General features: G+C 44.9%; 1 protein-coding gene across 1 annotated transcript in view; it reads left to right on the forward strand.

Moving 5' to 3' along the window:
- eml5 (EMAP like 5) overlaps positions 1-25,761 on the forward strand; it is a 69,330-nt gene that overhangs the window by 1,017 nt on the left and 42,552 nt on the right. The window contains exons 2-4 of the mRNA XM_036541822.1: positions 19,774-19,933; positions 23,502-23,600; positions 25,407-25,475. Coding sequence (XP_036397715.1) covers positions 19,774-19,933; positions 23,502-23,600; positions 25,407-25,475 — 328 coding nt within the window. The remainder of the gene's footprint in view (positions 1-19,773; positions 19,934-23,501; positions 23,601-25,406; positions 25,476-25,761) is intronic.

Genomic DNA, 25,761 nt, shown 5'->3' on the forward strand with positions numbered 1-25,761 from the left:
ACGCTACATGAAATGAGGAGTGCATTGCATTCACTTCTCATTTGCGAAAGTTGTGTTCGACAGCAGGTGATCGCAATTGGTGGCGTGGCACTATTGCCGAATTGCCTTGTGGGACAGTATTTTTCCAAGATTATAAAATCCTGCAAAAACTCTTCCGATGCTAGAGGCGTCGTTAGGAAGTGGGCCGTTTTGGTTAAAGACCCCGTTCGTCTTTTGAGATTACAGCGCAGAGGTTTTCAGAGAAGGTTAGCCTGGCTGAAGTGGAGGGATCACCGGAGGGGCATCTAAACAGGAGTAAGAGAGGGCTGTTTCATATGGTAGAACAGGCCGAGGTCCCTGGACTGCGGATTAATGCCCACTCGAAAAAGAGACACTTTTGCACAACGCCAATTATCAACCACATTCCTGGACGTTCGTGACTCCAGTATTTAGGCAGCATGGGACCATGTGCCATGCAGCTTCCAAACATCATTGTACGCAGTTCCAGTCATTGGGTCCCTATGGGCGCACGACTGCTTAAGAGAAAAGAAGTTCGCTCAGTGTTTTTGCTATGCAAACGCCACACGTAACCCAGCAGGTTAGTGTGTTTTGTTCGAGAGAGGAGTGCTGGCCCACCTTTGTCGGTTTTGGCTTAATGTGTAACCCCTGTCTTGCAGAAGCCAGAGTCACCGCTAGGCTATAGAGGGGTGATTCATCGCTATCCCTGTTGCCATGATACAGACGTCCTGTCATGAGACTCTGCTGTGCTTAAATTTGGATGCATCTATTCGTAGACAACAAAACTGGATTGAAGTGTTTTTTTTTTTGTTGTTGTTTTTTTTACCTGTTGTGAAATTCCTCTAAACATCTGCAATGCAAGTTGTTCATTTGACTGTTGATCAGCTGTTGGTAGTTGAATCAAAAATGTTTGTCTTATTTATTTGATTAGTAGATGCCCTTTTCCCAGTTTATTGACATCACTTATATTTTTCCATATTATGAATTTGTATCGAGTAATATTTACTAAATCAATTCAAGGTTCTGTTCTTTTCTTATGGGCATAAGATCAAGCATATTGATATGAACCTGTAACCTTTAGATTACAGCTATAGTTCCTTGACCACAATGCTACACTCCTACCAAATTTGGTAGACAGATGCACCCTGGCTTGTGCCTCAGTGGTAACACTGTCATGAAGTCCTTTTGTTTTCTCACTCGTATTGCTGGTGAAGTGTTACATTTCTGCTGTTTTATGTCCTGAAAGATTATATCATGAACAGAATGCTTTTCGAAATGAAAAATTCTTTCAGTGTTAATCTTTCAACACAACCTCTTCCAAATGTCACTTTAATATCAAGCAGTTTGTGGACATTTCTCTCATGTCCCAAGAGTAGACAGTTGAACTGTTAATGGAATGCCGGAGCTTAAATGCTGTAAAGGTAAATGGAGTGAACAGCACAATAATTGTTCAGTGCAGTTCATTACCACAAAAACAGCCACAACATGCAAATTGAGAACAGTGTGCTGCAGGCTTCCTGGGGATTAATTGATAACTCTTTTTTATAGCGCATGGAAGACAATGCATTCAGAATAGTAGGTTTTCTTTTTTTTTGCAAAATGCTGTTTGTTATATTTTCTGGCTCTAGTACACATATAATCATGGCATGACAACACAGGTCTTAACTATTAGTCCCCAAAATACAACTGTTGCATGTAAAACTGGAACCCCAATATCGATACATTTTAAAGCACATCAGCTTTAAAAATGCTGGGCGTTCAGAGGTACCTTTATGTCTTTGTTGAACATTAAAGTTTATCAGCAGTGGACTGATCTAATCTGGCATTTTTCATTGCCGTGACAACGCTGCCCTGAACACTGTAATGGAAGCATGCCAGCCTGTCTGCATACTGCCTGTGTGGTCAGAAAAGGTGATGAAATGTCCAGCCATTGTATTAATATTTGTCCAAACTGGGCACCCTGCTGTTTAGTGCGTCTTTTACCGCACGTATATCCATAATTACTTTCCAAACAATTCATTGCGAAATCATTTAAATTCCATTGGCCCCGCGGCATAGGACAGTTTTTACTTTGTCCAGACTGTAAGTAACATTTAACAGAACAAAGCAACGAATGTAATGGCAAATGCATAACCATGAGAGCTATATAGTCCTAACAATATCAGCTGGCCACCTGCTACTTCTGTGCAGCCCCCAGTTCACCTCTCGTGGGTGGAGCCAGTGTATTTTATTGCAGCAGCATACGGTGATTTACAATGACCTCCTTCCTCTCATTGTGCCGGTCAGTCAGGAGATGGCTAGGGTTGTATACCTTGCCATTAGTCAGCTGGCTCCTCTCCTGCATTATTCATCGGGCGAGAGAGAGAGAGCCTAACCTGGGATTACCTTGCGTGAGGAATGCTCCGCTCAAACGCCACACAGGAGGCAGTTCATCTCTGATTACATATTCAGAATAAACCCCTGGCTGGGCCCGCGGGAGGACCGTCCGGCCGTCATGCATACTGCATGACCACTCACCCTCACGCCATCGGCTGCCGCACCGCGGCTCTCGGAGTTTCGGGGGATTCTGGAGCACTCGTTGCGCGGTTCTTTCGTTTGGCCTCAAGCGCGTCTCACTCTGCTTTTAATCTCATAGGGTTAAGTCTCTTGGGCTTGTGTCCGTCTCAGTTCCTCGGGGCTGCGCACTCACAGTGACTGCCACAGCATCCAACTCCGTCGTGGATGAGAGGTCATAGGATTTAGACTTTTCTGTGTGATTATCATTATGGTGGAAATTAGCATATCCAACAGAAGGGTCTGTAATTGTGAAATAAATATTCCTTCAATTTGATTTCAGGCTAAAATGATTCTCCGCAGGTTTCAGTTTGACACAGACTGCTTCAGAAGGCATTGATGCAGACTTCAGTCCCTCAGAACTGCATACAGTGTCCTTATTTCAGGAAGCAGTAACATGCTGACTATGCAGACAGAACTGAACTGGGATCAGTTGCAGGCTTGGATTCAGATGAAAGAGATCTCAAGTCGTGATACTAAGACTGCCTTCTCCTGCCTGTGCTAGGTGAAGCGTAAACTACAGAGACAGTGCCTTTAAATGCTGCTTTGTCTCCTCAGCGGTGAATTCTCTGCGTGGTGCCCGTCGCAATCTCCTCCTGCTGCGGAACGTATCTTCGCACTTTGAACTCAAGCCAGATCCATGTGAATGCCACTTGTCGTTAGCTGATGACCAAGGTGTGGTGACCCTGGGCCTGGGCCTGGTGGTGGCATTGACAGCTCCGCTTGCCAGCGCTCAGCCCATCGCCGGGGAGACGGAGCTGCCGTGGGAGGGGCTCCACGAAACAGACTCCGGCCTGCAGATGCTGGGCAGGCAGCTCACATTGCGCCTGCCAATGTGGAAGCGATGTGGCCGTTAGAGCAGAGGGATCTCTGCTGCCTTCCTTTTGCACGTGTGTTTTCCAATCAGATCACAGTGCGGTCACTACGGAGACACCCCTGTGTGGCGGCGAGGCTCAGATTTCAAGTCCTGCATTGTCCACACGATTCACAGTTAGGCATGTGAGTGAGTGTGTGTGTGTGTGTGTGTGTGTGTGTGTGTGTGTGTGTGTGTGTGCATGCGCGTGCATGCATGAGCGTGTGGCAACCTGTGTTTTGATACGTTTCTTAGTTTTGCTAATATGACTTTTGGCTTCATCAGTTATCCTCCATGCATCCTGCGGGATATCCATCCCGAATGTTATCCTCTCCTACACCTCTGATAACTGTGTATGATGGCAACCCTTTGATATCCGTTAAGGTCCTCACATCAGCAGAGTGTGCAGTGAAGTCGAATATGACATGTCCAGCTGTGAGTAAATAAATGCATGTTTGCTGCCTAAAGTTCATGAAGAATTTGAATCGTAAGCAGATGTGTGTCAGATTTACAGAGGGAGGTGAAGATGGGAATCAGCTGCTCTCAGGGATCAGGGTTACCAATAAGCCGGACAAGCCTGAGTGTGGGTCAGGCCTCAGAGCCAGAAAGTGAGAGGGACGAACATGTAGGGAGAGGCTCCATCCAAATGCTGCATTTAACCCGACTGCGTCTCAGCGCTGGCCGGATTAGACAGCATCAGCTGTGGGCTTCAAAGCTGTTTGTTTTTATGTGATTTTTTTTTTGTGCAGGGGTGGGGTGATGGGGGAGGGGCAGTGGAATAAAGGGGGGTGTCCATTGTGTCTCGCTTAGCCACAGGGTCTAATCTGAGGGCCGGCTCCCTGAAGGCCCCTGCTGGCGCCCCTCTCTCCTGCCCTCCTCCACGCTCCACGGCCGGGTCCATCTGTGGGCCATGTGCACCCACATGCACTCATTTCTAATGTAATCCTTAATCTGCACGGGCTCCTGATGCTCTTTATTCTAATAGTATCAATGAGAGCACTGTGTTTCTGCTCTGCTGCAGCAGTGCAGTCACGCTTTCCCACTTTTACTTCCATGCTGGTTTTTGCAGACATATTTTCTGACGTTTTGCCCCCATTGTGGACGTTGTATGCCTGTAAGCCTGGTGTGTGTGGATGTGGCTCTGCTTTTTGGTTTCAGATGTGCAACTGTGTGCTCTTTGCTCACTTTGTCCAGTGACACCTTTTACACATATGAAAGGGTAAATGCATAGAATTGGGCTTGCAAAAGACCCAGGCCAATAACAGTGCATCACAGCAACATGTCATCTCTTTTGTAAAAATACTAACCATATAACTAACATTTAACAATGCAACCTTTGCAGTTTTACCAACATGGGCACATAGCATGAATAGTGGGTGTGTGTAGTCCAGTATCTTTGTACATGTGTGTTCCACAGGATTCATTCAGGCCTGTGAGGTTAGCTTATTACCGTGATGCTAATGGCCGCAGACAGGTCTCTCGCCTTTGCTGGTTACACATTTAATGGTGTGGTGGCTCCCGCGACAATCCGTGCCCTGGCTGGCCCCTCGAATCTGGGATCCCTCCGTGTAGGCTACAATCATCCATTCGTTCATTATCCCAAAGCTGCTTATCTTGTCCAGGGTCACCATAAAGCCTGAGCGACCCCCCCACCACGCCCCCACACCTCCTACCCCGTCAGCACAGCGACCAACGCCGCTGCAGAAAGAAGAAAGGGTTTAGAAAATTATATTTCAAAGTGCTCTATATGGATCACGCAAATCTCTTTTGCAGGATCGAGGGGCCGGATCTGTGGCAGCTCTGCCTCCTGGTCTCTTGTGATGCAAAGGCGAGGTGTCTTCACACTCTCTGAAAACACCCTGTCTGTGCCCTGACAAATGTGTGCGTGTGTATGTGCGCCCCCTGGAGGGCATGAGAATTTATTTAAACCTCAGAATCATAAAAAATCATGATTCACCTCCTGAATGGCATTGTAGGAAGCAGACAAAACGATAAAAAGATTCACGCATTGTGTGGCACAGAGTCAGCCTGAAGAATCAGTCTGAAAATCATGTGAGTCCTAATCCAGTCAGTTTATAGAGAGCAAGCTTATGACACTATCATGAGGAGGAACTTAAAATTCAGCCATGTATTTGATTGGTGAAAGTTCCCAGCATAGGCATTGGCTTTGATGTCCATTTTTAAGTAGGCCTATGTGATTACAGAGCACGATGAGAAAAACAGCCCCCTCCCCAAGTCAAAGCACACATTTAATGTCTCCGTCAGGTCTGGATTCAACTCGGTTGTGTCAGCGATGACCTAACCATGGTAATATCTTACATGGAGCTTGTGTGCGCGCAGCGTGTGTCAGGACTGGCCTCGTGCATCTGTCAGTGAGGAGAGCCCTCGCTCCCTGTGTGTCTGTACCCTTCCTCCGCTTCCCTCTCTCGCATCTTGAAAGGCAAGACTATTTACTGTTGCGGTTAATGGCTGACGTCACAGCTCTGTTGCGCAGGTAATGCCCCACCTATGTTGGAGCAGCAGCACAGCTGAATGTCTGCCCGCCGCCCTTTCCCAGACGTAGACGTGTGGAGTAATGTGTGTCTTAGCATACAAAACAGCTACTGCCTGAGGAGAGGACGTCTGGTGAGGAGGGAGGGGGATGAAAGCGCTGTGTCCAGAGGCTGTCTGATGTAGGAGGGATTTAGGTTGCTCTGGAAAACATCATATTTTAAAACAGAGCATCATGCCCCCTCTGTGAGTGTTCTGAAAGCTTAGCAAGACAAACACAAAAAATTTGTGTGGAATTGGTGAATAAAAATAAAAATCAAAGTGTTGGAAGTTGCCTCTGTTCCTGGGGAGAGCACACTGCACTAAGTACACAAGGAGCGTTGCCGTTGTCTGTTTCACTGTCATAAGGGGAGAGTGCAGGCCTTGCAGCTCGTAGCCCATAGCCTACATTCTGAACGTGTAATGGCCCAGTTTTGCGAAATGTTTCCATGGAAATGTGCTCCCATCTGGCAAAACTCTGAAGGAGGGATTGTTCAGATGTGCTTTCAGTTACAGCTGTCTGGGGTCCCCTTCAGGGTGCCGTCGTTCAATGTGCCGGATCTGTCACCGATCTAAGAGAGAACAGGTTAGGAGTGGTTGGATAAGTATAATACCTTGGTTTTAATTTGGTTGATTTTTTTAAGATCTGATTTTTTCTTCTTAGAGACGTCTTTGCTGAAAGGCCGACACACAGCTGTTTTACAAAAGCACGCACAGCTGCTGTGAGCTCAGTCCTCAGGATCATCCTCACTGCATAAAACATACAGTAATCCACGCGAGCTGAGATGAGCGAGCCTCCTTCTTACATTTATAATGATGAAGCGTGTGGCATATTATGCGGAGGTGCTCAATGTTTAAAGTTTACTAAAAATGAGAACAATGCACAGCATGCGAAGGTCAAATCATGGGTCTATCCTGGCAGTCTCAGCGGATGGATATGCCCTATATCACACTCTTCAGGAAAGTGTATTCAGTGAAAAACGTCTTGCCGTTGAGTGTAAATACGCTATATGAACAAAAGTATTTGGCCACACCTGTTTTTCAGGGTTTGGGCTAGGCCCCTTATCTCCAGTGAAGGGCAATCTTAATGCTTCAGAATACCAAGACATTTTGGACAATGCTATGCTTCCAGCTTTGTGGCAACAGTTTGGGGAAGGCCCTTTTCTATTCCAACGTGACTGTGCCCCAGTGCACAAAACAAGGACGATAAAGACATGGTTTGATGAGTTCGGTGTGGAAGAAATTGACTGGCCCGCACAGAGCCCGGACCTCAACCCCATTGAGCACTTTGGGATGAACTGGAATGGAGATTGCGAGCCAGGCCTTCTCGTCCAACATCAGTGCCTGACCTCATAAATGCTCCACAGAATGAATGGGCACAAATTCCCACAGAAACACTCCAAAATCTTGTGGAAAGGCTTCCAAGAAGAGTGGAAGCTGCTATAGCTGCAAAAGGGGGACCAACTCAATATTAAAGTATATGTATTTGAATACAATGTCATTACAATGTAATGTCTGAATACTTTTGCCCATATAGTTTATCTCGCCCAACCTGAACCAAAATGGGATGAGCCTCACACACATTGGTGTTTGGGGAACAGGGCGTGGATGGGGTTAATCTGCCATTTTCATTGTGCTAGGAGTTTGTGAGAGAGGAGTGGATGACAGACAGTGCAACTAGAGGGAGATGTTGGGCCTGTGTTCAGCTAGCTTACTGTTAGGGAGCAGGAACTACCTGTCTGCTTAATGTTAGCAGGTTACATAACTCACACCTAGCTCTCTGTTGCAGATGATTTGTGGGTAAATTCCCCAGAGTCAGCTTAGTTTTCAGCTGATGAGTGGAGGACAGTGAAGCACCAGTAACCCAACTGAATCCAACTGCCTTCATGCTTAATGACCCTTCTTCAAACTGAAAAGGAAAAAAAAACGCTATTCTTACTGCATTGCAGCTGTACCACAACACCGTAAAGTAGGGTGGTATGTGTTCGCCATCATGTACTATCACACAGAGGACTTGTTTTTTTTGGCATTTTCCTTTGTGTTTTCCCCTCACAGATAAGCACAGTATGTGGCACGTTATTGGCGAGTGGATTAGACATGCTTCATAGAAGCCGAGGAAGATAAATACTGACTTTTAGAAATGTGCTAATCCTCTCCTTCCTTATAATCCAAGGCAAGAGCAAGCAAGGTGACTACTGCTTTAGCATGGATCAAACCTGACCTGCTCACTAGCCATAGTCAGAGGAGAGAGGAGTGTGTATGTGTGTGTGTGTGTGTGTGGAGGAGTGCATGTGCACACGTGTGTATATGACTGCGTGCCTGTGTTTGTCTGTGTAAGCCTGTGTGTGTTTCTGTGGCCTCAGAGGCATTTCCTGGCTCATCTCTTGATGTGACAATCTCCATCCTTCCTCACACTGACTGGGTAGAGCTGCGCTGCCATGGCAGAGCTTTGATGAAGGGCCTTTGGGAGGGGAATCTGTATTCAGTGGATGTGGGGTGATCGTGACCGAGCCTGCTGAAAATTTCACTGCGGAGAAGCAGTTTTATTTACTTTTTAAATTCAGCGGAAATTATATTTAGCGCAGATGACAGATAATATAATGGGACTGCCATACCGTATGAGGGTGCATTCATAAAAAGCAATAGGAAGGACCAAGGCAGAATGACTGCACAAACAGATCAATCAGCTCAAATCTGCCAATCACTCAAATGGATTGAGTCCAAACATTTCACCAAATCAATTGAATAGATTAGTGAATAAATCGGTTGTGCATTTTAATTTTGGGTGGTCAGTAATGCAGGGCGGAAATACTGAGCAATCAGCAACCCTCCACACTCAATTGTCTGTGAAGGACCCTTCACCTGTCCCCCAAACTGTCTGATTGTGATTGTTTAAATGTAATGTGTTTGTTAATCAAGATCGCTGTCTTTGAGTTTGCCACTTGGTCAATAGCAAGTGCATTTCAACCTTTTTGTGAGAGTCATTGGGTCACTTCTCCATACTGTGGCGATTTTTACATACATTTAAGCCATCTATTATAAACCCTTTTGTGAAATACATAAACCAGCCAGCAAAGCTTGTATTTTCAGTTTTAAATTATTTCCATTGGCCCCAAACTGTCCTTGCACTTGCAGAAGTACAGGTATGTCCATCAAAGCTATTTATGTTTTAAATATATTGGTCGCCCTTCTTTTCATCTACTGGCCCGTCCCAACAAGTTTTCAAAATTTTCAGGACCCTAATAAAGGAATTTCACGTTTTACTTGTACTTCCAATGACCTGCAATTGCAACTGCAGTTTCAATGTTTCCAAAACAAACAGTGTTGTGATAATAGTTTGATCCTTTTCTAACCTTGTAATTTCTAAGTTCAGGATATAAATGTGTCAGGTGCTCCATTAGACAGAAGCCACACTGGCTGAAAATGAGTCTCTCTCTCATCACGTCAGGCAAATGGCTATGATAGTTGTGGTTAGAGTATGCCTCCGCAGTGCTGAAGGACCGACTGGAGACTGTGGGACCCTGAATCACTGTTACAGCACAGCGTTGCTCCCTTTGATGTTTGACCTTTGACCGCTGCGCTGTTTTGCCAATGCAGTGCTTTGTTTCCAGCATTTTCACTTTTTTTTCCCAGCATTTGTTCATGGAGCTGAGTTGTTAAACCCTGAGCCTGCTCCTGTGTGCTGGGAGCCCCCCCTCCACCCCCATGTCCTCCTGCTGAATCAGACGACCAGCAGCACAGGGAACTTGGCAGGCGGACTGTCAAACAGCCGTATTTCAAAAAGGGGAGACAGTGCGCTGCAGTGCGCCACCGCCCCTGCTCATTTGTTAAAAGGGATTGCCGGATTTCATTAGCTAATAGAAATGTAATTGAAGCAACGATGTTATTGTGCCAGAGGGAGAGAGCAGCCAGACCCCAGCCGTTAATAAAGTGTAACTTGCAGGGGGGGAGAAGGGAAGGACAGACAGAGAGGTGATTTTCTATTCTTCTCTAAAAGGTCATCAGAGGCTAGAGGTTGTAGAGGCTCATTAAAACGATCCTCATAGAAGAGCAGGAAGCAGACGCATCTGTTTTCTGAGCTTGGTCATCTTTAAAGCCTACTGTTAGGACTCCGATCTGCTTCAGCTGAATCCGACTGCTCGCACAAAGCAATACGACGCACAGCTGGGTCCTGGAGAGTTGGTAGATTGCAGGAGCAATTCTACTGATGTACTTCTGTGAAACAGAGGGTGACGTTGTGATGTGTTTGTTCATACTTCGGTGCAACCCATCAGAGTGCAATCAAAATTAGGGCTGTCAACGTTAGCGCGTTAAAAACGAAATTTGCCATTCAGCACATCTGCGTTTGCCATGCCTTTCAGTAATTCAGCCAGGTAAATATCCATGCTGGAATTACGGAAAGAAGTTGCGGTCAAACTTGATTAATTTGTGTTGAAACATTAACGCGGTAAAGTTTCTCGATTAATCGTGAACGAGCGTTAACACGTTAACATTGACAGCCCTAATCAAAATACATGTTTTTTCATCAGAGCTGTTGGCCAATCATTGAAGTTCTGCTCAGCTCATGTGTACTTTCTGGTTGTTGGACCCATCTCTTGTCCAGCAGATTCCAGACAGGGGAGACTCATGGCACGTGATCACAGAGAATTAAGCATAAAGCCACATCATTCCTCCTAAAGTGCATGGGGATGAGAGCCATAATGGCTCCCAGCACAATGTCATTGGATGGCAGTAGAACTGGCCACGTGAAAGATTTCAATTATTTATAAAATCCATGCATTAGCATAACTTATCCGGATTCAATCCCGAAGATGTAGTACAGCCGAGGAGCAGGACTTAAGTGATTCCCCTTCGCTGGTGGCCCACTAATGGGTTAGTACAGTGCAGGTTTCTTTCTCTATATCCATCCCTCTCTCTCCACCCCTTTGTTCCCCTCCTTTTAGTGACAGATCCATCTTGTATGTGTGTGTGTGTGTGTGTGTGTGTGTGTGTGTGTGTGTGTGGGTGTGTGTATAGAGGTTTGGTTTTGTGATTAATGTATACATGCTCCCCTCCGAGTTGTTAGAAATGGGACATTTTCTCACCATACTCCAGTATGGGAGCCTGTTAAAAGCAAGGCTGAGAAAACAGCATCCAGACAGCCATAGAACAGTGGGCTTTACGCTTTTCAGCACCCATTAGCTTTAGGAAGTGCTCCCACACAAGCACGCAGGGGTTTGGAGACACAGGGCGGCGTGGAGTAGGTCTTTATTTGCGCGTGTCGTTATTGATTATGGATGCGCGTGTAGGATCTCTGCGAATGCCTTGGGATGCTCACTCAGCTTCAGTGTCGCTCAACGAGCACTGTGACTTAGCAGCGGGGAAAAGCCTGGAGAGTGACCTGCTTTCAACCCGAGGGGTGGTGGGGGGTGGCGAGCTGAAGCACACACAGGGCCGCCTCGGTCAAGTGCATCAGCCAATGCAGGCAGGCCGCTGAGAGGGACAGTGGTAATCTGCGGTTGTAATTATCTGAAGATGAAAGACAGAATGCACAGGTGCTCCCCTGAGTTAGCCCTGTGTGGAGCTCGCAGAGCCGCTCATTGTGAGCGGATTGAGGGCGTAAACCTGAAGTTCCAGGGGGTTTGCAAACGGAGAAGTCTGAAAGATGGCTGCCTCACTGGCAATATGTGTATCTTGGATTAACAAACTGGAAACTGGAAATGTGGACTAAGGCAGCATACGGTGTGAATGAAAAGGCACTCCAGACACGGTTCTGCACTATTGGGGGAGGGCTAGTGGGAAACATAAGATAGCACAGCTTAGGCAAACCAGGCAGGTGGAGTTGCTACACTATATGAGGATATCATACGTTTGAGACATCAGGATGAACAACAACAGAGAAACCTTGCAAACAAATGTGATTCTTAAGAGTAAAGCCCTTCCCACAGACATTGTGCACACTGTATACATTTCAGTGGTCACAGCAGCTGCAAGATTATAGAGCTTTATAGTTGGGAAGGGTGGGGGTGAACCAATTTTGAATTTAACTGCAAGTACAAGCAGTCTGCTGCAATCATCTCAAACTCTGATCACGACACCCCCTGCTACCCTGGAATGTGGTATCTGCGGTGGGCCATCTGTCCCTAACCCCAACATTTAATTTTTTATCCCTCCAGTACAATGATAACAAAAAGCTTGAGAGGGTCAAGCAACCACACAGAGCTGTCTGACCTGCTTGGAGCAGCAAAACCAACTCCCATAGTTGTCTTGCTGTAACATCGCCCACCTGGGCTGACTGGGTGACTGTTGGGATTTGTAAAGGAAATATTGTTGTAGTTAGATGGATAGAGGAGTATCATGACAGTGGGGGGCATTGGGACAGTATCCTATGTAAAGTGTAGACAGGAAAGATGAGGCAATAACATATGTACATACGGTAAATCAAAATTCTTTCTTTGCTTTCTCAGTATGCATATAGCTATGTAACTGTTTTAGCAGAGCGACCATTTTTAAACAGAGTCCCCTAGTGTGTGTGTATGTGTGTATATGTGTGTGCGTGTGCATGTGTAACAGGTGGGTGGCAGAGGGGTGTAGTGTAAAACAGTACATATATAGACACAAAAAAGATGCATAGTGTTGTAGTGTTGAGTGTTAGTAGCATGACTTAAATGAACATGGACAGCAGTGAGTAGTTCACTTGGCAAAACAATATCAAAAAGGTTACTTTGCACCTATGAGCCTAGCTAACAAGAGGCTTCCCATCCTTATAAAACAGGCTTCTGAGGAGCCAAAATTCCAAAAGCCAGAAACTGTAATAGGTGGATTTATTGACATGGACAAAACTCAAAAGCAGCCAGTGTTCAGAACTGTAAATCAAACTCATAAAACAGGCACTTGGTCAAATCCAGATGTCAAAGTAGAAATTTGATGCATCAGTCTCTTGATGAATCAGTTTTCTTTCTTTTCCCCAACACTGTTTGGAATTGCCAGTTGCACATTAGGCTCAGCTCACTATGACAACCAGACAAATTAGGCAAGTCATTCCCTATATTCAGGGCCCTGTAGAAAGTGTACCATCTGTTTTAGCTTTCAGTGTTGGGGATGAGCAGGAAGTCAGTTCCCTGAGACCATAAGGATCTAACAAATTTGCATGGAGTAATGAGCTTGCTGATGTATAGAGTCATGGTGCCAGACCAGTGCTTTGTGGGTAGTGAGCAGGATTTCAAAGTCTGACCAGTATTTAATGGGACACTGGTGGAGGGAGACTAGGACAAGTGTTGTGTGATTAAATCTGTATGTTTTAGTTGAAATCCTTTCAGCATAATTTTGGACTAATTGGACAAGGGTCAAAATTGTCTGCCAGACAATAAGACATTATTATCCAGTCATGAGGAAACAAAGGTTTTTCTGCATCTTTGACAGATAAGAAGGGTGTTAGGGGTGCAATGTTTCTTGGAACTAAGAGCTGCTCTGATTGTGTTTTTTTACATGAGGTTCCAGAGAGAGGTCTTGGTTTAATATTACACTGCACTCTCTAACCTCAGGATAAGACATGACACCCCAACACAGCCTTGCCGGGGACCTAGAATCATAATTTCTGGTTTAGTAATACAAAATGTGTAGTCATCCAGGCCTTAGTTTTCAAGGCGCACTGTTGATTGCTCCACTGAGAGATCTTCCTCTGATATTATTGAGATAAAGTTGTGTAATATCGGCACAGCATAGCAGTGGTAAATAAAGGGGGTAACATCAGATATATCGAAAAAGCCGATGCCCAAGAACACATCCTTGAGGGACTTCATATTTCAAAGTAAGATCTGAGGAAACCATTTCATAGGCATCACTTAACCATGAGGGCAGATCTCTGTTAAACATTCTGATGATCAAAAGTCCAATACAGTGCTTAAATACAGAATGATAGTAACTATGCTCAATGTATACTTAACATCTATGAAAAGAGTGAGTTATGAGCCTTTTTCACAACTATGTCAGTGAATGTACCGTCACTTTCTGTAGAGTTGTTTTTTTTGTTTTAACAGAAGAATGTTAAAATTCGAGATTGGTGCATACTCAAGATTGTTTGGATATAGATCTCACTTTTTAAATGAGGCTGTATTACAGCAAGCATTGCAGCCTCATAGCTGAATGGATAGAGTAAGCTAAAAGACAGGGATCATAAATCATACATGAATTTGTTTTCTCCCTCATTACCATTCAGATTTTATCCGTGATTCATGACACACGTTTTATATGAGGACTATATTTTTATATTAGCAGTGTTTCGTTTTTTAAACCCATTCGCTGTGTCCTTCGAGTCAAACTGTGCACGGCTTTTATGAGACAGCAGGTGTAATCCCTGCTTACAGAGTGGTGTGGTGGCTCTGGACGGGCAGTTTTAAGAATAGTTTTAAGCTTCAAAGTGTAGAGATGGAGGTATTATTGCTTCATTTATTGTGACAGGAGCGGAAGCACTGCGTTTGCCGAGGCAGACAAAATACCCGTTATAAATAAGAGCCAGGAAGCCATGCTGGGATGGAACAGGCATCTGGAATGACAGAGCTCCCATACTGTAAACCAGAGAATTGACTGTTCGACATGAGACAATTTATAATTCTAGAACAGGATAGGTGAAGTGGCCAAATGTACCTACTGCGGTTTGATCAGTGATTAAGCTATTTATTTTTTTAGCACATGACAATATCCAGAGAATCTTGCCTTTCACATAATTTCCATTTTGTACAGCTGGTTGAGCTTTCTGGCTACAAGCCCATTTCTTTAACTGCTGTTCTACCTCTCTGCCCACACAGATGAATTCACTGGACGCGCTTATGAAGTACCGCATCTATACATAAAAGAGCTCACAGAAAAAGCTCATTTTCTTAGACTTGTTCTTCCTGGCCAGACCAACCCCCCCCCCCCCCCCCCCCCCCCCCCCACAAGCCAGGCCTCTGCTGTGTTGTTTTGCTAATGCCAGTGCTCACATTCAGACTCATACTCAGCTGACGATGAGAGCAGCCTCTGCCAGCTGTCAATCTGTGTCAGAACAAGGAGCACGACATAACACTACACGCAACGCGATGAAATGACTGTGCATTACCTCCGTGTGTGAACCCTGCTGCGTGAAAGCACAGGCTTTCACGGGGAGTTACCGGGGTGTTCGAAGACCATCGCTCTGCAGCGCCGGTCTTCTGTTGCCAGTATTCCCAGTAGCACAGACTATGTGAGCATTGTACTGTGAAGCCTTCTGCCTGCTATATGCGAAGAAAAACCCCTGAGGGGAGTGCGCACAGCAGTTCAGCTTTTCAAATGAGGTCTGCAAGCTGAATGGAGCGAACACAGAGCTGTAGATCGGGTATCTGGGCTCCATGCAGGACTCCTTTATGCATCTGGTTGAGTGCAATTCAAGTGCTCTACCTCTGAATATTATTTTTAGATGCTTAGATATGGTTATGTAATTCCTATTAGAGGGAAGTCAGAAACTGCCTGGTTGAAGTACATTGGGTAGGGAGATAAGGGTAAACCTCTCTTGAATTAGAAGAGGCGTAGCCTCTGCTCGCTTCTGTTCTTCAAGCCTATCATCCTGGCACCGGCTCCGGCTATCGCCTCTGAGCCCCCCGTCACTGAATAGGGGAATTACAGCGCCAGGGTGAAGAGTAATTTCAGAGCATTGGCAGGATGCGAGAGGCAGCCACTGATAAAATGCAAATGAGCCTCACTGTACAAACTCCTGACTGGATCAGGCTTTGGGATGCACCCACAGAGAAGAAACGGCCACATGCTACTTTGAGTCAGCAGCTTGCACAAAGCCTCTAGCCTACTGCTGTACACTGCAGTCATAACCCCTGTGGCCTACTGCCTGAGTGTACACTGCAGTCATAACCCCTGTGGCCTGCTCCCTGCGCGTACACTGCAGTCAAAACCCCTGTGGTCTACTGCCTGAGTGTACACTGCAGTCAAAACCCCTGTGGTCTACTGCCTGAGTGTACACTGCAGTCAAAACCCCTGTGGCCTACTGCCTGTGTGTACACTGCAGTCAAAACCCCTGTGGCCTACTAGCTGAAAGTACACCACAGTTATAACCTCTGCAGCCTACTATCTGAAAATATAACCACAGTTATAACCTGTGGTATAGTTTTTAAAACAGGAGTTCTTGTGATAATGGAGGGAGCTCCGGTACAGCATGAAATATATAACAGGACAAGGCAGGGGGAAGAATTGCCCACTGAATCGTTCAGCGCTGCCTGGGACGAGGCCTGCCGCTGAGGCGAGAGACTGCATCGCCAGGCAGTGGGCTGCTGCCCGGCAGAGGAGCGTGCTGCAATTTGGAGAGGGGTGTTACACAATGCCAGTGCCCCCAGGGGTTGCTGGGAGTTTAGTCCATGCCCAGGACCAACTTGGTGGCGCTGGGAAGATGGGGGCGGGCAGCAGGACTTCCAGGGAGATTCAGAAGGAGCTCTGAGAGTGAAGTAGAGGCTGGGTCGCCTGCTGGGCCCCACGAGTGTGCCGTGACAAAGAGGAGTCACAGAGCTGCAGGTGTGAAAGGGTTCATGATGCTTGGTCAAGCACCCCATTGCTCCTGAGCCAATTCCTTCGTCTGTAAAACCTCCAGATCCTGCACTCGCCTGATGGCCCATGCTCTCCCCAATAAAAAATGTCACGGTTCCCCCTCTTGGTCAGGCGTGCTGCCCAGTTCACGTCAGTTACGTAACAGTGACCTTTCAGCTGGTGGAACGCAGACCTCTGGGCTGAGGGCTGCAGCGGAGGTCAGGTGGGGTGCCTGTGACATTCAGCACGGCCTGCCTCCCTCAAACCCACACATAGGCCCGCTGAGCCTCCGCCTAGCCTACTGATGACCCCGGCAGCACTCCTCTTCACCCAGAGTCCAATGGTGTGCACTTCAGCAGAAGGTAGACAGGATAGCCCCACCCACCCCGCATGCTTGTTGCACACCAGCCCCCCTCACGGCTGTCCGGAGCGGTCTCTGCCCTGCCACGGGCCCTGCCTGCAGACGGGGACGCAACAGATAAACCCGCCACAGACAGGCCCCTCTTATCCGCGCGGCAGATGGAAGGAATCACAGCCAGAAACATGATTGCCTCTTTGTTGCTTTATGTAATGCCAGGACAAAGCGGTGCGATTCAGATCCTCAACCAAAATAAACAACAGCAGCAGCAAAAAAAACACAAAAAAACTCTCCTGACAGATGCGGGTGCGAAGCTTGTATCCATTTAGAGGCAGAAAGACGCACCTGAAAGACATTTTATTTGTTTGTTTTTGTTCTCGTGTCTCCGAGTGCTATTAGGAGAGCTGCGGTAAAGGAGCCAGAGCTTTCACGTTGATAGCGCTTGTCAGATATTAGCTACCTATTGCATGTGAAAGAGTAGGCCTGAAAAAAATAACAAGACAAGTCACAGGTTGGAAATTGGAGCATGGAAAGAAGATGGCATATCATCTACCCCTGGCAAGCTTTGAAAACACTTTCACAGTGTGAAAGACCTTTGCTCTGTTGCATAGCAGTTTCTTCAGTCTTGAATAAGAATCCTTGCATCAGTAACCAACACTAGTATGGCAGGCTTATATCAGTATCATCTACTGTAGACATTCACACATGACTAATTAACAAAGCACACCAGCAATTAATTTACATGCCAAGTTAACGTGAAATGGAGTCAAACAAGATGCTAAAACCCCATTATTACCTGTAATACGGTGTAATAGGATAAGGTTATTCGGGGCCACTATGACATACTAGTCAAAACGAGTGTGAGAACCTCTCCTTACATTTTAGTGCCAGGGTCAACTGATCCATGTTACATCGTATTTACTTACTTACTACACTTTTCTGTGTGTGAGCTCTCAAGGAGAGATTTAACAGGACTGAAGTTTTTATTTTTTCTTATGTCAGGGTTGTTGTTTCTGCAACAACAGTTTGATTTCTTTGAGATGCGTTTGCGTAGTACTTCTATCCATTACTGCCGCCCAGCAGCCTAGTTCCTGGGATGTTGAACAGCCTTTTTTGTGAAGAAAAGCCGTCTTGAGTTGTGGTGCATCGCTCATTTAGTTTGAAATGGATCCTGGTTCCGGGGGCCCTGGAGTGTCCTTCTTGTGCCTGTGGTGCTGCCTGTGTCTGTGTTTTTGTCCGGCGGAGGGTCTGGGAGATTGGCGGCGGATCTGATCAGACGATCAGCAGCAGCTGCAGGGCTGGTCACTGCAGCAGCAGCTGTGAAAAGGGGAGCATGTCATCTCAGAACAATGACACAACACTGTCACTCCGCACTGTGACATGACACCGAAAGAAGAGAAACCCATGTGCTGCTTCTGAAATACCCCCGAGGAGTCACTTTTCCTCAGGGAGGTCTCTCTCTCTCTCTCTCTTTCTCTGTCTCGTACACACACCCACACACCACACACCCACACACCCCTCCCTCTCTATCTCTCTCTCTCTTCCTCTCTCTCTCTCACACCCACACACACCCCCTCTCTGTCCATCTCCCTCTCTCTATCTCTCTAACACACACACCCACTCTCTTTCTTACACACATACACACACATACACACACACCCATCTCTCTGTCCATCTCGCTCGCTCTCTCTTTCTCTCTGTCCACCTCTCTTTCTTCTCCTCTCAGTGTCTGCTTGTCTGTTTCTCTTTCCCTCTCTTGGACAAGGCCTTCCAGAGGCTTCTGAAAACCACAAAAGGCGAATGAAGACATAAATGGAGAGTGAAGGGGCTGGGAGCTGGCAGCCATCCATGGCTGGTCTGTAATGTGTATTGCTGCTGTTTTGAAATATTTCCAATTGACTTACTTTACAGTGTTCGTAATACTGCACAACATTTTGTTCTATGAACAATCCTGGGTCCTTTTCTCCCAATGTATCTTAGACAGTGGTATTAAATGAAAGTCCAGCTTGATGTGGAATAACCACAACCATGTCTGTGAGAGACCCTGGCTAGCATGGGTGTCGTAGCCCTGCTAATGGTTCTATGGTTCACCTCTGGCTGCAACACAGACTGCTACCCTCTCCTCTGTGCTGCTTACTACAGTGGTAGCCCGATGCTAGTGGTCTCATTTGGGCTTTGTTCTCACATTTCCTCCGCTATGGAAGCACATCCGAGCAATGGCAGCGACATCGTGAGACACAACCTTTACATGGTAGTTGGTTTGAAGGAGAACTTTCAGTGAATCCTAGATCCACCTACTGGTTTGATTTCCTTGGCTCGTTGGTCGGTCTTATGACTGAAATGGAACAGATGTTCTGGTCCAGTCCTACTTGAGCAAGAAGCATCTGCTGGCCATCTGCATTAAAAGGGTGCTGTGATCATCAGCTGTTATGGTGGGGGGGATACCTGTGGACAGCCATGTTCCCCCTGAACCACATACAGGTTTACCTCACATTGGCTTAAACTGCTGTTGACTCTCTCTCTGTAAATGGAATGATTTTTTTTTTGTTTTTTATCATGTTCATTTTATTCACATCATGAGATTACATGACTGGGACCAGTGGATTTTACAGTATGTCAAAACTTTGTAATTCACAGAAACCTGAGGAAACAGAAGGCCTCTGTCCCTCAGTAACCAGGGCAGCTACCCCGACTTGTTGCATGTTGTTATAGCAGGATAGTTAACTAATCTGTCTCTTTGCCTCTTTCTCCCATTCTCTCTTTCTCTCGCTCTCTCTCCCCTCTCTCCTCTCTTTCTCCTCTCTCATTCCCTCCCTCCCTTTTTCTTTCTTCTTCTGACAATCACTCCTTTTGTCTCTCCCTCTCTCTCTTCTCTTGTTCTCTCCCTCCCTTTTTCTTACTTCTTCTCACAATCCCTCTCTCTCTCATTCTCACGCATCCTCTGTCTTTGTTTCTCCAGTTTAGCCCTGCATCCCGAGCGTGTGCTGGTGGCCACCGGGCAAGTGGGCAAGGAGCCCTACATCTGCGTGTGGGATTCCTACACGGTGCAGACAGTGTCCATCCTCAAGGACGTGCACACGCACGGCATCGCCTGCCTGGCCTTTGACCTCGATGGACAGGTACTGGTCTGTCCCTGTTTGCGCATGCTTAATCATACATACAGGATACAGGTACATGTCTGTCATGTGTTGAAAAGAGTAATAGATTGCCATTGATAAGTAGCTGGTGATCTAAATACTGGTGAATGTACTGTGAGGCATTTAAATAGGCAACAGCTGATTTTGGGTAAGTTTCACCAGAAGTAGCCTAGATGTTCACAAATGATCAATTGTCATCATTTTATAAGTCATCACCATAAATTAGCATTTTATTTACTTCATATTGTGGAAAAACAACTCATCAAACCCACCTCAGTCGCTCCCATTTTTGTAATAGCCATAAACTTGCATGATTAGGCCTGTGCGATATAGCTGTCGCGATATATCGCAAAGCTATTTTTAGCGCAATGACAGCTATCCCTGGTATGTGATGTTAGGTTTCTTCCTGTAATTTTTCCCTTTAGTCATACCTGATGCAGGAGTGCACTTCCAAAGTTAGGTGAAATGCTTCTGAGACAGAAAAATATCACTTGTATCTATATGTTGGTTAACTTAACTATTAGTTTTGAAAAACACATAGCATATGTTTTCACTCTTTATGTTTGTAGCCATGTGTTTCTATCTACCACATGGAAGCAGCATAGTACTGTTGCTGTGATATCAACATTGAATAGATACGAGTGACATTTTTTCCCCCAGAAGCATTTCACATGGCCTCGGAAAACTGAAGGTGTGCTCCCGTGTCAGGTACAACTAAAGGGAAAAAACATACGGGAAGAAACCTAACGCCACATACCGGGGATAGCTGTTAAAAATAGCTATGCGATATATCGCGACGGCTATATCACACAGCCCTCTACATGATGATGCAAAACAGCATGTGACCCACATTTGCCTGACTTCTGCAGCATGAAGTAATGCTACTGTGATGTGCTGGTCACTCTGTTCCCCCAGCATGAACCCGACAGAGCACCTCTGGGACAGTGTGGATCTGCATGTGCATTGTCGAGAGCACATTGTGACTGCAGCCACACATGCTCGCTTCCCTTTGAGTGGAATGTGATTTCCCAGGGAGAGCCAAATGCTCTTGTAATATCAATGCTGCACCGGGTACAAGAATCGCTAGCAGAAAATCAGGGACACATGAGACGCTGAGCCCGTTCATTTGAAAAGTGTTCTTCCCCTTGGTATTACACCTCCTTAGAGCAGAATGTGAGTTTGACAATTATTGTGCCATAAGCACCTCATCCTTGTACGTATTTGCCTAAGAAAAAAACCACCTCCAGTTTTTTTCTATTTAATGAATCTTTATACCAGAAACAATTATTGTAGTTAATGTCCATCAGTATATAAAACATAACACATACAGGTATTTGTGCTGATGTGTGGCACTTAAAGTTGCGCTGTTAGTTAATTGATGTGAATCATCATTGGTTGCACTGTGATAAAAACTTACACAATTCAGTAGAATGTATTATTGTTTGAGCTGCGTTACATAAAATACACTCATACAATGGTTCATGTCATTAATACTGCACAGGAGTAGGCCCCAAATAATGAAGCAAAATGAACTTGCACATTGCACACAAGTGACTACTACTGCTGTGTTTTTATCTCTTACTGGTATTCAGCTGCTGTTTGTTGTCGTCTGATTAAGATATAGATCCGAGTGGCACATTTTTGGTGACTCACCTGGCATTAATAAAACAGCTTTGAGGGACGGTGCTTGGGAGGCATCAGTTCGTAGAGGCCTGCCATTTCTGCGTTTAGTAGGGTGATTATGGCACTGAGCTCCGAGTGCAGTCAAGCTTTGAAAAGACCAGGGATTTGGAGTTCTCATTACTCCCCGGGCAGCTAAATCATGAATGGAGGATCCTCAGTGCCTCTTTCTCCTCTTCCTGTCTGAGGGGAAGCTGAGATTCAGCACACAGTACATGAAAGTGTACGAACTCCTGATACACTCCCTTCACCCTTGAGCAGCTAGCAGTCTTTCGGAGTGTCTGTCTATTGCCAGCTCTCCAAGGGACCCTTGCCAGGGTTGATGCGCCGTCTGTTGTTGCAAGAGAATTCATATTTCAAAAATCAATATTTCATGGATGCCAAGCGCTGTTTATCTGAGTGAGTACCCCCCGTGGGCCCTGCCTCCCACAGCAGGATTATGTACAAGTGTTTCATGAAGCACGATTGGAATATTTGCATATTCATTCACTGTGGAGGGTAGGAGGGTGGCACCGAGGGGTGATGGAGGAAAGGACGTTGGTACACTTTAACTAATATAGTTTGGGTGATTTTCTGTCTCTGACTTCATGTTGGGTTTCCATGTACTTAGAGACTTTCAGGGGTCTGAAATGAAGCAAAGAGTTCAAGTCTAGTTCTTGAATGAATTCCAACACGTCAAGTTCAGTTTCATCATCTTGGGTCTGCTTTTTGATCGCTTTCATTTTGTGGGATTAACCTAGCCAAATATATGAACTTAGATTCACCATATAAACATCGTGGATTTCAAATTTGTCCTCTGCTGTGAACAAAGTCAGTCAAAAGTGAAGACTGTTTTTATTGTAAGGCCAAATTCAAAGCGTGTCACAATTTGAATTTCTTGACCTTCCACTGTTTGTGCCATGGTTTGTTTATATTGTCCTGAAGAAGATTCTTTGATCTTCATTACATAATTAACACAGATTTTTCCAAGCATTTTATTTGTTAGAGTATGTTCACTTATGCTGTTCAGAGTTGCATTTTGCATTGCCTTTGGGGTCCTCAAGTGTAATTTTTATGCATTAATGATTTTTGCACACGGAAATAGAAGAAAAAAAATGCAGAATTTGATCAAGGCCAGTATTCTCACTATGTTTCTGCCTCATACATGTGTTGTTTGTATAGTTCACAGTTGTATGAATAGACTAGGAATAGCCTCAGAGAATGTGAAGCAACATCTACAATATTTCTGTAAAAGACATGTAGAAGATAATGGCAGCAGAGCCAGATGAGTGCGTAGCTGATGAGATACAATCAGTACCTAAATGGCTGATATCTAGTCATGCTCAATTCAAAGTTCTTGGAGAAAGTGTGCCCCAGGTATTTAATATTAAACATAGTAAACTTCTTACTGATCCTCTGACAATAGAAGCTCCAGAAAAAGTACAGTGAGGGGCAACAAGTCTGTTCCCAGGTCCTGAACAAATTAATTATGCAGAGAGACTATGAAGATGGTCATGCTCCCTTAGTAAATCTGACCCTTAACCTCTTTAATCTAAGGAAAAGGAGGTTTAAGGTGGGTGGGGAGGGTTCCATTGATGTATTGAAATTGTTACAAGGAGTTAATAAGGTGGATTCAGAAGTTATTTCAAGCTAATCCTTGTCAGCAGAACCAGGGACCATGAATATGGGCAGAGATCACATGTAAAAAAAGAGGGTCTGAAGGAAATTTTATGGATGGAGCCAGAGACCTTAGATCGTTCAAACTGAGACTGAACGCAGGTGATAGATTCATTCTATATTGCAGGTAAAGTGACATTCTGAGATAATCCAAGTGGCTTGTTTGAGTCAAGGTGATTTCTGACATCCAATGAACATGAACTTTATTCTGCAGTGTTTGGTGTCTGTGGGTTTGGACTCGAAGAACACAATCTGCGTGTGGGACTGGAGGAGAGGAAAAGTGCTCGCAGCAGCCCCCGGCCACACCGACAGGGTAACACCCCGCACCCCTTCCACCTCACTCGCATGCCTAATGTTGGTCATACGTCTCACCCCAAACTGTCATCACGCCTCTCCAAACAGAATGTGCACTCACAGGAGACCCAGATAAACGTGTTAGGGCCTATTGATTGAGGGCACTCAAGACTAACTCAGAGGAAGCACTTAATTAAATGAAGTTTTAAAAACAAAACAGGATCAACTATCATTTTTATGAGGGTTCTGTTACATAAAGATGCTTTTTGCACACCGCAAAATATTCTTAAGTTAATGGTTAGAATACTCGCTCACTACCATTAGTGATATTATGGTGCAGTCAATATAAATTTTATTGTTTTGTGATACATAAAGAATGCATCTCACAGTACAGTACAGGGTTTTGGCCTGCTGCTGCTGGAGAAGTGAAAATCACTGCATTTCCTACACAAACCTGCCAACTGAATATCTCTTCCACTTGTTCCATGCATAAAGCTCATGAATTGTCTTTAAATGTACACTGGTGAAACTAAATGTATTTCAATATATAGGGCTCTTGAAATTTAGATGATACTGTGAGGAAAATGGATTACCACTTTCTGACTGGCAAACTTTGTGAATCTTAGTTTTAAACATGTATATATTTATTAACCCAGGTGTCAAAGATAATTTTGGGAAGTAAACACAGATGTTTTCCTAAAATTGAAACCTGTTGAAAAATATGCATATTTTAGGTTTTGGGGTTCAAATTTAATGAGTGTATCTACTTTTCTTTTTAAATATGTCAGTATGTGAATTTAAAAGTAGCAAATAGGACATTTATTTCCCTGGTTTTGGGAGCTAGAAATCCTGGGGCGGATGTTCACGCTTTGTTCTTGACAAGTCTGTCAGAATAAATAAAACAATTGTCCAAGTGATTTTCCATTTATTTCTCTGTCTGTGTCAGTCAGTGTATTAGCACTGAGCTTTAATGGGTCACATTGGTTTCCTCTGGGTCCACTGTGTTTGTCTAAATCATGATATGCATTATTCATCCACCACTCATCAAATGTTTACTCATGGGGCAGTTACACATGGATGGATCATGGCCACATTACAATGTGTGCACATAAATAGCCCCGGGTTCATTCATCTCAATTGTACAGTGCGCATGTGAGTAAAATGCAAGTGGTATATTTCCCATGAAGTGGGTATGGTATTATGTGTTTTGTCGTCTCTGAGATTGAAAAATGAAGAATAAGAATACATGTAACACTGGGACTCAGTTGTACTGTACACTGTTACTGTTACTCAGTTGTAATGTACAACTGAATGTCAGTGTGGAATATATGTTAATCACTCTAACAGTCATGGGAATCTACACGAAAGTGCCTTTTTTCTCACCGGGCAATAATATATGATAATATGAAATTCTTTTGGATCTGTGAGCAAGTGTATAGTAATTAAAATCTCAGGATACATTTTGATCACAGTCTATTTCAGCTGGAATCTTATAGAATAAAGTCTCTGTAAAAAGAAATGGATTCATTGCTGTAAGGCAGCCACCTAGGCATACTCACTTCTCACTTACTGGGGAGGGGAGATGTTGTGTGCTGACACTTTGTGAGTAGGAACTGAGAAGCCAACGGGAGAATTCTCTGTTCCTGGGATGACTCAGTATGCTCAGTATATATGCCAAAAAAGTGTGAAGCAAAGTACACCATGGACACAGAGTTGTTTGATTGACTGAATCTGGACCATCGTAACCTATGACTGTGTTTCCTGGACCAGCTGTGTTTCCTTGCCCAAACAACCCTCTTATTTTTGTGTTTCATCCTTTCAACAGATATTTGACATTTCATGGGACCTGTATCAGCCAAGCAAGCTTGTGAGCTGTGGAGTCAAGCATATCAAGGTATTGTTCATCAAGTTAATAAACTCGCTTTCTGTGACTAATTGCAGCAAGGTTTTAAATACTAATAATATTATACCAAGGACCTAGATTGTGCTGGAAACCGCTGCAGGAGGAAGTCAAAAAGTCAAGATATACAACGATAGACCAAAAGATAATTGAGAATGAGTTGGATCCTAGATTGTGGCATGGAGCAGACTTTGGGTCTGCCTTTTACCATGCTGCCATGACCAGTGATCCACTGCATGTGTAGGCTGATGTGATATGCACACATGCAAAAATGCTGTTG

Source organism: Megalops cyprinoides, chromosome 12, assembly GCF_013368585.1.
Source record: "Megalops cyprinoides isolate fMegCyp1 chromosome 12, fMegCyp1.pri, whole genome shotgun sequence".
In the NCBI taxonomy this organism is placed as follows: domain Eukaryota; kingdom Metazoa; phylum Chordata; class Actinopteri; order Elopiformes; family Megalopidae; genus Megalops; species Megalops cyprinoides.